Source organism: Pleurodeles waltl, chromosome 1_1 (assembly GCF_031143425.1).
Source record: "Pleurodeles waltl isolate 20211129_DDA chromosome 1_1, aPleWal1.hap1.20221129, whole genome shotgun sequence".
NCBI lineage: Eukaryota > Metazoa > Chordata > Amphibia > Caudata > Salamandridae > Pleurodeles > Pleurodeles waltl.
Window position 1 is genome coordinate 893,792,708 of NC_090436.1, and position 14,461 is coordinate 893,807,168.

The 14,461-nt window shown below is 43.2% G+C and overlaps 1 protein-coding gene across 1 annotated transcript in view; it reads right to left on the reverse strand.

The window, feature by feature from the left end:
- PSAT1 (phosphoserine aminotransferase 1) overlaps positions 1 to 14,461 on the reverse strand; it is a 79,314-nt gene that overhangs the window by 20,419 nt on the left and 44,434 nt on the right. The window contains exons 6-8 of the mRNA XM_069230069.1: positions 12,890 to 13,059; positions 7,240 to 7,368; positions 3,725 to 3,862 (exon numbers count right to left, since the gene is read on the reverse strand). Of these exons, the coding sequence (XP_069086170.1) occupies positions 3,725 to 3,862; positions 7,240 to 7,368; positions 12,890 to 13,059 (437 nt within the window). The remainder of the gene's footprint in view (positions 1 to 3,724; positions 3,863 to 7,239; positions 7,369 to 12,889; positions 13,060 to 14,461) is intronic.

Below are 14,461 nucleotides of genomic sequence, written 5' to 3' on the forward strand. Positions count from 1 at the left end.
TCACAAGTTCTCTATTTTAGTGTCCACTTCTGGGCCAAAGAGGTGTTTTTTTTTATCAAAAAGCAGGTTTAACACAGCCTGTAGGATTTCCGGTTTAAAACCAGAGGAGCGCAGCCATGCATGTCTTCTGATGGTAATGGCTGTGTTAACGTTCCTTGCAGCTGTATCAACAGCATCAAGGGCAGACCTTATCTGATGGCTTGCCCTTCCTCTACTACTTATCGTACCCGCTTTTGGTGTTCTTTTGTGTGATGCTGTATGATATCCTGCATCACATCCCAATGAGCTCTATCATAATGGGCTAGTAGTGCCTGAGAATTAGCTATTCTCCACCGATTTGCCACTTGGAACGCAACCCTTTTCCCTGCAGCGTCAAATTTCCTGCTCTCTATCCGGAGGGGGTGCATCTGCTGACGAATGGCTATTTGCCCTCTTTCGTGCAGCACTAACCACCACTGAATCTGGGAGGAACCCGATGGGTAATATAATCTGGGTCAGAGGGTGCAGGCTTATATTTCTTTTCTGTTCTAGGTGTAATTATCCTGGATTTCACAGGCTCATTAAAAATGTGGTCTGCGTGTTTTACCATGCCTGGTAACATTGGTACCTAGAATGTGTTGAGGATAATGTATTAAACAAAAAAATCTTCAGTTCAGTGTTGTCCCGCCCTGTTTTTTGTTGCACCAGCAGTTACCACTATTAAAAGTGCAGACTACACACAGGTAACTACCTAGGTGCTTTTATATCCTTGTAGCTTAGCTGGATTCCATTATCTCCAGATATAATATATTTACGCACAGGTGGTACTATCCTACCTGGGTGGGGCCAGGTGGTCAAATGATGAAGCATGACACTATATAGTGTGTGAGACCACCTAGTCCGTAAAAGGAAATTCCCCCCCCCCCTCAGCCCCCCTTCCCGACACAGCATCCACACCACGTATCTTCTAAACCCAGTGAGGTCCAGGAGCTCACGGATAATCTCTCGTGGACTGAGCTCCATTTCATTTGTGAACCCCATACTTTCTTTTGGTAACTAGTTTTTTGAAGAGGAAGCTAGTATGGGACGTTTCCCACCAAATACATGTTTCTAATCTCCCTCACTACTCTCCGTTAGTGTGATTATAGGCCATTGTAACCTTCACCAATTTACAAAGGAGGGTTGTGGAAAAATGTGCTGCCTCAATTAGTCATACTCAAACATGTATTAACTGACAGTGCCCATCTCCCAGGGTCAATTGCCACAAAGTCTCAAACAAATGAAAGCTTAGCAACTGCAAGAAGCATCCTCCATTAATGTATAATTCTCTGAAAAAAACTACTTCTGTAATCAATGATGGTTTGGCGCAGTGGTTCCCTAACAGTGCGCCAAAACACCTGGCAGGTCTTAGCTGGATATGTCCAGCTCCAGATTGAGCATGCATGAACAGAAAACATATGGAGTCAATGCATGGCCAGAGGGCGCACAAATATTGTGAAAAGAAAGTAGACGTATCTTTGCATTGCACGCACTATTCTCCATACCTTCGTCCCAATTATTTTCAAAGCATAAAATGGAACTACTACCAAGTTCAGGCTTACATCCCCTCCGCGCTTACACCCCCCTGCCAAAATAAAGGACTGTAATGGAGAGTCACAGCCAATGGCCAATTGGTCAAGGGAGCCGCAGATCTAAAATGTTTGGGAATCACTGTCCTAAGCAGTAGTAACAGAGAAAAGGGCAAGTCGGACCTAAAAACGTCCTCACCTTGTAAAGAGACTGCACTTCCACCCTTCACCACTACCATCAGCCAAATGGCAGTTCCTGAGAAGAAATTACTGGCAGCTCCATGTTTATTAAAGTCTTCAGCGAACATCTAAAAGTAACCCTCTCTATATCCTCCTTACTTCACTGTCTGGATTTCTATCCTCAAGCCACAGGAATGAAATCAATAAACTTCTACTGTCCAGGGAATCTGTCCTCATGCTCTGTCTTGGGTCACGTTAAACCAGGGACATTAAAAAAGATCCCACTGTTTTTCAGTACTCCTACCAACAGTCTTACTACTATGCATGTATCACAGGCTCAATGTACATGCACTCAACATACACAAGTTAGTGAAGACTCTGGGGTACACAAAACAGTGAAACCTCTCACTTAAGGGGTCAGCAGGCCACACAGATAAAAACATTCTTGTCACACTTAACAGAAAAACACAGTTCGCTGCCAACATCACTTTATATGCCACACCCAGGACAGAGAAAGCAATCCTATATTCACTATGGTGGCATGCTTGGTGCGCCCCCCAGGTCACAGGACCTGGAACTTGCAGTGTCATGAAAGGGCCAGGACTCAGTGCACATGCTAAGATATGTTCTTCTTTTCTCCTGTGTGAATCAGCAGTTACTATCATTTCAATCGCAAATCGACGGAGTTGATAACTTGCCAGAGTTTGCCTTTCACTAAATGAACTAATACAATAATATACCTACATTAAATAAATTACTCCCTGATTTCGGAAGCATCAACGTTCAGATCCTTTTTCTGACAGCACTTGAATGGCTCCAGCGCTAATCAGCCTACCCCGCCCCCTAAAAGTAAATCCCCTACTTCTTAATAATCCGGATCAATCTAATGAGGAGAAATACATTATAGTTGTAAACCAACTAGATGCCTTAAAGTCCCTACGAAAGGGCAAAGGACGTGTTGGCTGTTTGGCTGTAATGAAAGGACTGTCGTGTACACAAAAGAAAACTGACCAATTCAATAACACTGAAGAAGTTCTACTACTCATATCATGTTGTGCTTTAGAAATGATAGACTGTTATGGATTCCTATGAGAATTAATAATGAGATGTGCCACCAAGTTTTGAGTATTTATATATTATATGCAGGGGACATTTAAACCCAAGAGATGAGATTCATCAAACTGCTAGCTCAGCATTTAACATTTCTACGCTGAGCTTCAATGGAGTGTAGTCATCACCTTTACGGGCCACCACAGAACTTAGCTTAAGAGTGCTACGACCAAGTTCTGGTGTAAAGGTGGAAGAGGACCTGAGGGGGCAGATGAGGAAGTGGGGGATGCACCAACTCTCAAAACCACAGCTTTCAATTCCTCTTGGCTACTCCTTTAGAAAGTGCTACACTGAGCGATCATTTATGGATCCCTAAAGTACAGATTTATGTGCAGAAAACAATACATCAGAAAGTATCTTCTTCAGTATAATGATCAGACCAGCACCATGAATTGTAGCTTTATTAGGATGTGCTTTCTCGTGTGCTGCCCATCAATTCTACCTCTCTACCACCCATGTCCTATTATTACACATGCTTGAAATACCACCCACCTCTACTAGGAGCCTTTATATTCATATTTTTCAAGTAGGCAGAATTGAGGTGATTCGCTATGGTATGGCCCACACCAAGAGAACCAGTTTTAATACTATTGGACAAAGAGCAGCACCAAAGCCTCACTTCAGCCCACTCACAAAAGGATAAGTGTTAAAGGTCTACACCATATCGTTTTAGACTGTTCCCTTTTCCAGGATCCCCCTGATCTTCCCCCACTACTTTCACACATGGAACAATAAGATGAAGCCTACTGTATTTAAGGTCTGGAGCTCCCTGGCTCTTATGAGCTTGAATCAGGGCAATATGGAAACGGCTATCTTTTTCCCAAATAACAGACTGTGTACATGTATGCCATCAAAAGAATTCGAACAAAAGTTACTATCATCTTTACCTGTGACCTTTCAATGACATCATTCCCAGATCAGCAGCCTTCTCAAGAAACTTCTTTTCCAAAGTGTCATCACCCTTTGCATTTCCTATACGGAAAGGTATGTTCATTTTGCTTCTGCTCTTTTTTTCAACAGGGCAGCTAGAAAAATATAAACATTAAATTGTTAGTTTCACCAAAGTGCTGTGAACTGCAAGTGAAGGCAATTGTCTAACCTGCTTTTTCAGTCTACATACAGAACAAGTGTCGTTTTCACAATTATCTGGACCAATATTTCCTGTTTTGTGGAAAGGTCTAAAGATAATTGTACATAACACAGTGAGAACAAAACATGATAATATTGTTGGCAACACATGGAACAGATTAAACATATCCTTTTGATCTGTCATTGCTTCTTCCTGTAAAAGGAGAAAAAGCTAAAGGTATTTGTTTTTCACAAACAGCATTTCAACTTGCATCCAAGTCCTTCTTTCATAAAAAACGCCAAAAATTATTTTGCAATTACTTATTTTTTGTAGACTATTTGTCTATTATATAAGAATGTGTTTTGAAGAAAATGTAATACTAACAAACAAACTTGTAAGCATAAACAACTTCCAGTTACTGGGCTCTTTTACTCAATTAAGGATGCCACTCAAAAGCAGATTCTATTATTTAAAATGTTGTTAAATATGGACAACTCCATTAAAAAAAAACTGACATTTCATTATAGTTTTGTGGGTGTTTTTGAAGCCTGTCGAGCAATACCTAATAAAACATGAACTTATCACAAGGAACACAATTTGGACAGAGACCTATTTAAGTATAAAAACATTTGAAAGTATTTTCAATGTTATTATAAATCTGCTAGCTCCCTCTAAAGCCCCAAAGGAGACAATCATGAAACAACTAAAATGTTGTCCACACATTTGTCTCTCTACCAGGTGGGGAGTGGGGCATAAGCAAAGATCAGAAGGAATGAAGCCCCAGTTGTGGTGAGGTCAAAGGAAACGAGTTCAGCAACAAACATTAGTGCAAACTTGATCTGTTGTGAGGCTTTGCACTGGCAGCCCAGAACAGTCTACATACTGGTGCAATGGGCAGGGTTTCAGCTGGCTAAAAAAGTGGTTTCATCTGAGCATACTAGTGCCTTTGTAATAATGGCTGTGCAGTTCCACAAATCAAATGTCATACTGAGCCATTACAATTCTTTCCTCTAACAGTGAAGGCCCTGTGATATGGAGGCCACACAGTTTGTCTTAGATGAAAAAAGAAAAAAAAAAAAAAAAAAAAATGACCTCCATGCAGATCTTTGCATCACTGAAATAAAGTCTACATCATCCCGTGGTCTGATTAAACAAAGCATGTTAACTTAGGTGGCTCATTTCCAGACCTATGTTCTAGTTCCTCAGACTACCAGATTGTATGCCTGGGACAATTACTTCATCTGGCTTTTAGCTCTCACAATAAAAGCTAAGTAAATAAGACGAAAGGGCAGTGAATCATAAACACGTCAGATTTCAAAAGAAAACATGATACACTGTGGAGGGTGTCAAAAAGAATTCAAAATTAGAGACTAAAAGCATGCATCTAGTAAAATGCATTCTTCTTAAAGTTGCTTTTGTATATGAAAACAATAATTAATTTGCAGATGCAGTTCTATAGAGCTTCATAACCTACCATTGGCTGGCTTATTATATTGAACGTCTGGCCATCCAAGGAATATCTTGCCCCTCTTTAAACACTCATTTATCACATATAGTTTGGGGCTTCGATAACCCATCCTATAATCACAAATTTAAACTTGCAAGAAAATCTTCTAGCCACAGAGCTCCAGCTTTAGGCCGGCATGGGTGGAGTGATCCCTCTACTGCAGGCCTCTTTACCACAGAAGCCAGAAGAGAAATGCCAGGGCTCAACTCTAGCCCACTAACTCAGTCACTTGTGAAAAGAGGCTGGAGAAAAGGAGCAACAGCCTTTGATAATTTCAGTCAACATATGATTCCAAATCGTCATTCAAAGACTAGTTGCATGCAGTCAGGAGACGATACAAATGACCTGAATGTATCCATGTATGGATACACAAATAAACAGCTTATTTTACTGCCGTTCAGAGAGATATTTAACTAAAACATCTCTTTTCAGAAATCAGCAACCGCATCTCCAGTACGATAAGTATCCTTTGCTTTCGAGACTGCCTGGTTAGAAGCATTCTCACTCTCCTCCTAGACGACCTTAGAGCATCGCTCCTAAGAATTAGTGTTAAAATTCAAGTACCACTAAACACCTTGCGAAACTGGTGAAGACTCAAAGCAATAATTACAACAAAAGAGCAACCCTTTATATACATTTAGGAAACTTAAAAAAATAAATAAAAAAAAATCTTAAGTCTTATAATCAGGAACATTATAAAACCTGCACTGCAAAGCATCCACTTTCTACGACTTGCTGCTTACATGTGTTTCAACAAACATGGAATGACCATCACAGCCTTCTGTTCCCTCCATATAAAGTAAGCCGCCACAGCTAAAAAAAATGGTGCAGATCACTTCTCTTCTATAGCATAAATGCGTGAAACACATTTCAGAGGCAGTATATTTGCAAGACTTGTTCACAGCATCTTCAACTACTCCTTTATCAAATAGTCATTCACTGATCACTTAAATACTTTGAGTCCTCAAAATGTAAGAAGAAAAAAAAAAAAAACACAAGCCTTTCTCCCCTCTCCCACTCTTACTAAATTCCTCTTACATATCGCTATATTACCAGGCGCGGCTCTTCTGCTTGGACGGAGGAGTGTTGCGCCTAAATTCCCCCCTCCTTAAACAGGTGAAAACCTTTCACCAAAAAGATAATAAACTATGTTTATTATTGTTTTTTTGGTAAAAGGGGCGGGGCTACAGGCTGTGACAAGCATTGCGCATGTATGTTTGGTTAGCAGTCTCCGGCCATCCAAACACACATGCGCAATAGGCTCTCTCAAACCCGGCACTGTGTTGCCAGTCTGCCTAACAGCGCCCTGGCTGGGCGCTTTACAGCCAATAATGACGCTGCTCTGAGCTGGGAGCCTGTGCCTGCAGCCTGTCTGTAGCCTAGGAGAGGAGCAGCGCGGTGGTGATGGCAACAGCAGCACATGTACGTTTTTGTTTTTTAATTATTTCCCCCACCACCACCCCACCCGTGCATGCGCTACCCCGTCCCCATTTACCACCACAAGCCGCTCCTGTATATTAAACCTGCTCACCAGGATCTCTCCTGAATACAAAAGCAACAACCACCTATTAGAAAACCTATGTAACTCTGAAGCAGCAGAAAAAAAAGGCACAGGGAATCCTAAACAGTGGCAGTACCAAATCAATATTATTGGGGGTACCAGAGAGTGGGAGTAAGAAGTGAGCATCCTTAACCATTACCGTGCTATAAACCTGTAATGCTATAATAAAGTTGAACCATTTCATGGTTTAGAATATACAAAATACTTGAATAAGTGGACAGACAGGAACACTTCAAAATAAAAAAGCAAAAGAATAGTAACTTACACATAAAATCCATGGGATTCATCAATGAGATTATAAATCAAACTTGATTTGAGATGATTCATCTTCTCCATGGCTGCAGCACCACCATTGTTCTTAATCCATTCCAGAACAAGACCTGTTATATAGATGCTGTAAGAAGGAAATAATGAAGTCACATTGTGCACAGAAGGACACAAATTACAACCACTTTCCTGTCTGCAGTTCACTTGATGAAAGAGGGGAGCTCAACACAGTCACCAACATGTATTCATTGATGTTTCTAGCATTTTTCCCCTGCAATGGGAACTTTCAAGACACTCCACTACGACTTTCTGAAGGACTATCATAAATGTCTACCGGGTCACAGTATATTGAGGAATCTGATCTTTACCTCTCTAGAGGTCAGGACAATTTTAAATATCCAGCATAATAGAATATTTTGGTATCATTTGAGGATGCCACGTACAAAACAACATGGGCAGCTGCAACTTCAACACTAGAGGGATTACTGGTCAGCAGTGCTTTGAATTACATAATGCAAGTCATTACGAATCAACACAAAGAACAGTTCATGTAATTCTTAAGGATGATAATTGTAGGGAACTGGGTTCTGGTTGCAGCACCGCCCTACTTTTTGCCTGGTTTTTAGATGCAACTTTGACCACAGTGCACTGGGTTCCTGCTAACCAGGTCCCCAGTGCCAATGTTCCTAAATAGTAAAGCCCATATTACCCTGGGGCTCAAGTGTAGAAATGCTAGCACCTGCAGCCTACGTCTCCTAGAAGCAACAAATAAATCTCCTTTGTGCTTAAAAATTCCATCCAGTCAATATCCTCAAGTTTTTGTTGTAGTCCAGCTACTACACTCATGATAGGATTGTAATCCCTTTGACCTCAATGTGGACAATTTCACTGTGTGATCACGGTTAGGTCAACTCTACGCCTGGGTGGTTTGTGGCTCTTGAGCACTGCTGGTATCCAATGGTAGTTTACTTTTCCTTTGCCCAATTCTGGCCTGCTTTACTGTTTAATGGCAACTGACCTATCAGCTGAATTTCCTCACCTGGTAACTGTCATGTTCCCTAGTAGAATTTTGAAATTCCCTTCTGGCTTTTTCGAAAGACCCAGTTCCTTTTGTGCCTTGTGATGCCTGCTAGCTGTGATAATCAATTCACTTTGACAGACATGCTGTGTGTGTCTGATGGTTTAGCACTTCTGTGTGGGAGCAGGTCTATGCCCATCACATGGAGGTTATCAAGATTATCATCAATAAGCTTTGGGATGTCCGGTGGGTAGAACTCCATGTTGCAACAAGCACCCATTATTGCTGCCTCGATTACGGTGTAATGCCAGGCACCTGTGTTGTTTATTATTTGTATGTCCTGTGCTAAAATCATGGAAAGTGCTGGGATGGTACGAAGCACCTCCAGCAGGCCTGCACGGTTTAGCAGGACTGGATTTGCGGAGTCTAGGAATAGATCAATGAAGATGAACTGGGTTGGTTCCCTGCTAGTAAGGACAAATGGCCCAGAAGTCGTTGGTTTATATTACCCTGGTGAGTATAAGCGAGGCAGACAGAAAGCTCTTCCAGAAGAGTTTAGTTCAGCTGGTCCTGGGTGGAAGGGAACCCACAGTTCTTCGACTGTGGAGCCTATAGTTCCTTGGTCAAGCATACAGGGAGGGGTTGCTGCTTGCACAGCAATACTGCTTGGATTTGCCTAGGGGTTGGGGGGGGGGGGGCGGGGGTAAGAGGAGGTGGCTATGCAACCCGACTTTGCTTTTATTGCATGCCTTAGAGTTGTTTTGGCTTTCTTAACTTTCATTTTCCTCCTAAAAGTTGGTCTCATTTGCAATTAATTTTTAACCTCTACATCCATGGAGAACAGGGGTGCTCCGGTTCCAGTCTGCTAGCATGTAAGTACCTGCGTCCTCAGGGGGAGACCAGGGGGGTTTTGTAGAGCATTGGGGGGGGGGGTGACTCAAGTAGGCACACAAAACGCACCCTCAGCGGCACAGGGGCGGCCGGGTGCAGTGTGCAAAGCAGGCGTCGGGTTTCAGGTAGAAAACAATGGAGGGACCCGGGGGTCACTCTAGCTGTGCAGGCCGCAACGGGGGGCTTCTCGGGACAGCCACCACCTGGGCTAGGCAGAGGGTCGCCTGGGGGTCACTCCTGCGCTGAAGTTTGGTTCCTTCAGGTCCTGGGGGCTGCGGGTGCAGTGTTGGTTCCAGGCGTCCGGTCCCTTGTTACAGGCAGTCGCGGTCAGGGGGAGCCTCTGGATTCCCTCTCTGCAGGCGTTGCTGTGGGGGCTCAGGGGGTCTTCTCTGCTTACTCACAGGCTCGCAGTCGCCGGGGAGTCCTCCCTGAGGTGTTGGTTCTCTGAATCTCGACCCGGGGGCGTCGGATGCAGAGTGAGAAGTCTCACGCTTCCGGCGGGAAACGTGCAGTCTTTGGAAGTTGCTTCTTTGTTGCAAAGAAGTAGCTGGTTTTCAACAGGGCCGCTGTTAACGGGAGTTTCTTGGTCCTTTAGTCTAGGGCAGTCCTCTGAGGCATCAGAGGTCACTGGTCCCTGTCGGATGCGTCACTGGTCGCATGTTTTCGAAGTTGGAGACAGGCCGGTAGGGCTGGGGCCAAAGCAGTTGTCATCTTCCTCCTTCTCTGCAGGCTTGTAGGTCAGCAGTCCTTCTTTCTTCAGGTTGCAGGAATCTGATTTCCTGGGATCTGGGGAGCCCCTAAATACTGAATTTAGGGGTGTGTTTAGGTCTGGGAGGGCAGTAGCCAATGGCTATTTAGGGGTGTGTTTAGGTCTAGGAGGGCAGTAGCCAATGGCTACTGTCCTTGAGGGTGGCTACACCCTCTTTGTGCCTCCTCCCTGTGGGGAGAGGGGCACATCCCTAATCCTATTGGGGGAATCCTCCAAACTCAAGATGGAGGATTTCTAAAGGTAGGGGTCATCTCAGCTCGGGACACCTTAGGGGCTGTCCTGACTGGTGGGTGACTCCTCCTTGTTTTTCTCATTATCTCCTCCAGCCTTGCTGCCAAAAAGGGGGGGCAGTGGCCGGAGGGGCGGGCATCTTCACTAGCTGGGATGCCCTGGGGTGCTGTAACAAAAGGGGTGAGCCTTTGAGGCTCACCACCAGGTGTTACAGTTCCTGCAGGGGGAGGTGAGAAGCACCTCCACCCAGTACAGGCTTTGTTCCTGGCCACAGAGTGACAAAGGCACTCTCCCCATGTGGCCAGCAACATGTCTGGTGTGTGGCAGGCTGGCAGAAACTGGTCAGCCCACGCTAGAAGTCGGATTGTTATTCAGGGGGCATCTCTAAGATGCCCTCTAGGGGTATTTTACAATAAATTGCACACTGGCATCAGTGTGCATTTATTGTGCTGAGATGTTTGATACCAAACTTCCCAGATTTCAGTGTAACCATGATGGAACTGTGGAGTTCGCGTTTGACAAACTCCCAGACCATATACTCTTATGGCTACCCTGTACTTACAATGTCTAAGGTTTTGCTTAGAGACTGTAGGGGCATTGTGCTCATGCACATATGCCCTCACCTGTGGTACAGTGCACCCTGCCTTAGGGCTGTAAGGTCTGCTAGAGGGGTGACTTACCTATGCCACAGGCAGTGTGAGGTTGGCATGGCACTCTGAGGTGAGTACCATGTCGGCTTAGTCTTTTTCTCCCCACCAGCACAAACAAGCTGTGAGGCAGTGTGCATGTGCTGAGTGAGGAGTCCCCAGGGTGGCATAAGACATGCTGCAGCCCTTAGAGACCTTTCCTGGCATCAGGGCCCTTGGTACCAGTTACAAGGGACTTATCTGAGTGCCAGGGCTGTGCCAATTGTGGAAGCAAAGGTACAGTTTAGGGAAAGAACACTGGTGCTGGGGCCTGGTTAGCAGGGTCCCAGCACACTTTCAATCAAAACTTCGCATCAGCAAAGGCAAAAAGTTAGGTGGTAACCATGCCAAGGAGGCACTTCCTTACAAATGGGTCTTGCATTACGTCGAGTTAGAGCTATTAGCGTTGTCAACGCCTAACCGGTCTTTTCTTGTCACATTAAATGAAGAAAAAAAAAAAAAACACGAGCGCAATCACGCTGCGTAAAACACGGCGCGATCGCACTGCAAAATTAATAGAGGAGCCTCGTATGTTTCCGGTATTTTACCAGTGCTCTCGAGGAGAGCTAAACACCAGAAAAAGCATGAGGTATGCATGCCTTTCACAAATGAAAACAAGCGGATTTTAAAAGCCACGCTCACAAGCCAATGAAAGTGGCTGACCTAACATGGGTGTGGTTAAAATCCCCCTAAAGAGAGATTAGAAATGGGAAAAGGACACAGTAGAATGGGCTAAGACTGAGATGATAGGCATAAAAGCTGTGAGAAAGGATAAGAAAATACCAGAATACCTAGCTAGCTGGGTACATATGATTAATGCACTAATGAAGAATCCAGCAAAGGAAGCATTACAAAACTAATGATTGTGGTAGAGATTTATGTGAAGTATGAATATCTATGCTTAGTGCAATACAACTGTAGGTGGAATAACAACCTTAAGTTACAACTGATAAACATGATCTGATATTTGGCTTGGTAAAAACATGTGCTGAATGTTGAGAATGTTTATTTACAGCTTAATGGTAATAGAACAATATTCTGATTGTTATATCTCTAGTTTCATTTGCAAACTGTAAATAGTTAGGAAAAACTCTTGTTCCCTAAATTAACAAAATCGTCAAGAACAGTAGGTTCAAGTTCCAACTCCTATGAAAGATACCGTTTTTTTTTTTTAAAGGTAAACTTTAATAAAATACTTGTAGGAACCCCAAATCAACTCTGTACTTGATAACAGCAACGGTCTGTTTGGTAGACATCTGAAGTTTCTTGTTGCGACCATTTTGTTTACAAAACATAATTTGTCCTTCCCAAAAAATACCCAATTCCACCTCAGGAAGTTAATACACTTACACGAAACAACAACAAGTACTGTCCCCCAGACATTTGAGATCAGCTAATATCCTGCTTCCGACAGTAGTCATCCATCAAAACGCAAACATGATGAGCCTTAAGATTCTATGAGCTTTTACAATGTATATGTTTTTTTTTTTTTTTTTACCATCAGGTTTGTTTTTGTGCACAGTACACATTAAATAAATTAATTAGTACACTATTGTTAAACATCTAGGTGGTCCTTCTTCAAGCAACTCAATTTTCTCATTAAAAAACTCAGTGTACTAGAAAGTACTATTGTCTGGGCCAATCTGAAAATGCTAGCTATTGCTTGAAATTGATCAGCTTACAATAACTTAGCCATCAGCTCTGTGTAGTTTTTAGTTCCAAAGCAATGGGCGAGGCTAAAATTTAAGCTGCTAATTAGACACGTTCAAGCCCTACTCATTCAGAGCAGGCCAGTGCTTGCATCTGTCCTAATTTAGGCTGATTTCATAAGCACTGTTGGCTTTCGTTTCCGCTGCTCGCTCTGTACAATGCCTTGAAAAAAGCCAAGGAAGCACACGTGATTGATATATATGTATATACACACATATTTGCATTATTTTTCCATTTACCGTTGCCAAAATTGAAGGAGTTCAAATACTTCATCCAAATGTAATGTAAATCCAGAAAAGTGTTGATTTCATACAATTGTCTTTTGCAATAAGACCAGAATTACCTGAAACATGGAGGGGTGTTGTATAACGAATTGTTCCCCACTTGAATTTTGTAGTCGAAGATCGTAGGACATTCTTTCAGAGCAAAGCCCAGCAAGTCCTCGCGGACTATTACCACAGTGACGCCAGCACAGCCAATGTTTTTCTGCGCTCCAGCAAAAATGAGTCCAAACTATAAAAATGAAATTCTAAGTCAGTGAAAGCTGATGTCATTTCAAGGCTGCAACACACTCAAGAAAAAATATTCAATACCGGATTTAAGGTGGTGCAAACACTGCCGTCCCATCAAGTACCAAGGTCAAGGGTGTGCACTCTGCATGACCGATTGAGCCGAGATAAGAGCAGCCTACAGTGATCTCTCTGGGAGTGGCATTTTTCAGGGGACAACTATAACAGCATAATAACTCATGGTTAATGCACTGGAGGGAGAGATGCCTTTTTGACTCATGATATAGTTGCCTAGGGTGTTAATGTTTCTTCTGCAAAGCACAACATGTGACATGTAGATCACAGATTAGTATTTCATGTAACTAGCTCAGTGGGTTATTACTTTTGTCACAGAGATATTTTTGTTACTTGGAGTTCATAAGTAGCAATCCTAATATAGCACACTGAGCTATGCATTGCATGCAAATTGAAAGACATAGGTTCAGAAGATTATTGCTTTTTCTCCTCAATCTTTCGTTAATCTTCAGTTGCCATTGAGTTGCAATTCAATTTTATAAGTATGACATCCCCACACTCCTCCAATTACTGTGTTATGTATATTGGTAGGCTTGACTAACAGAAGCGCCTAGCTTGCAACACAAAAGTGATGCAACCCTGGTACAAAGTGTTGCTTAGGGGTTTACTTTTCAGCACAAATAATAAAGTGCATTAGATATTAGCCCTTAAGTAGCCCTCGACCTCTTAAGTCAAGCGTCCCACTCCCCCATGGCTGGCGAGATAGATCACCAATACTATGACTGTGCCACAGTCCTCGAGCTCTCTCGATCGAACCCGCCACCCGGATGGATCTTCTTTCATGCATTTGCCCGTACTGTCTAATATATGTATATCCTTTAACCACATTGTAAGGTTGAATTTGTAATTTTTTGTGCCACACTGCCTGTTTAACTTTGGATTTCCTTTTGCCTGCACAGTCTGTTTAACTTTGTAAGAAACTGTGTTTTGCCTAACTTTGCTGTTTCACCACAGTTTTGCCTGTATTGTTTGTTTCAGTAGTTTTCCTCTTAGTCATCTTCAATTGCCGACATATTCCCACTCCCTGCCCTCCAAACTCCCACCTCCCTTCTAGCCCCTCCAACCTCCCAGGACTTTTTATGGAGCCACGGCACGGCTCCAGTGAGTAGCCCTCGGCCTCCTAGGTCAAGCGTGCTGCTCCCCCACTGCTGCCATGATAGATTACCAATACTGTGACTCTGCCACAGTCCTCGAACTCTCTCATTCAAACCCGCCACCCGGGTGAATCTTCTTTCCTGCATTTGCCTGCTCTTTCGGCTAATGTATGTAAATTCTTGTGCTGCATTGCCTATCTAATTTTGTACTTCCTTGTGATGCACTGCCTGTTTAAC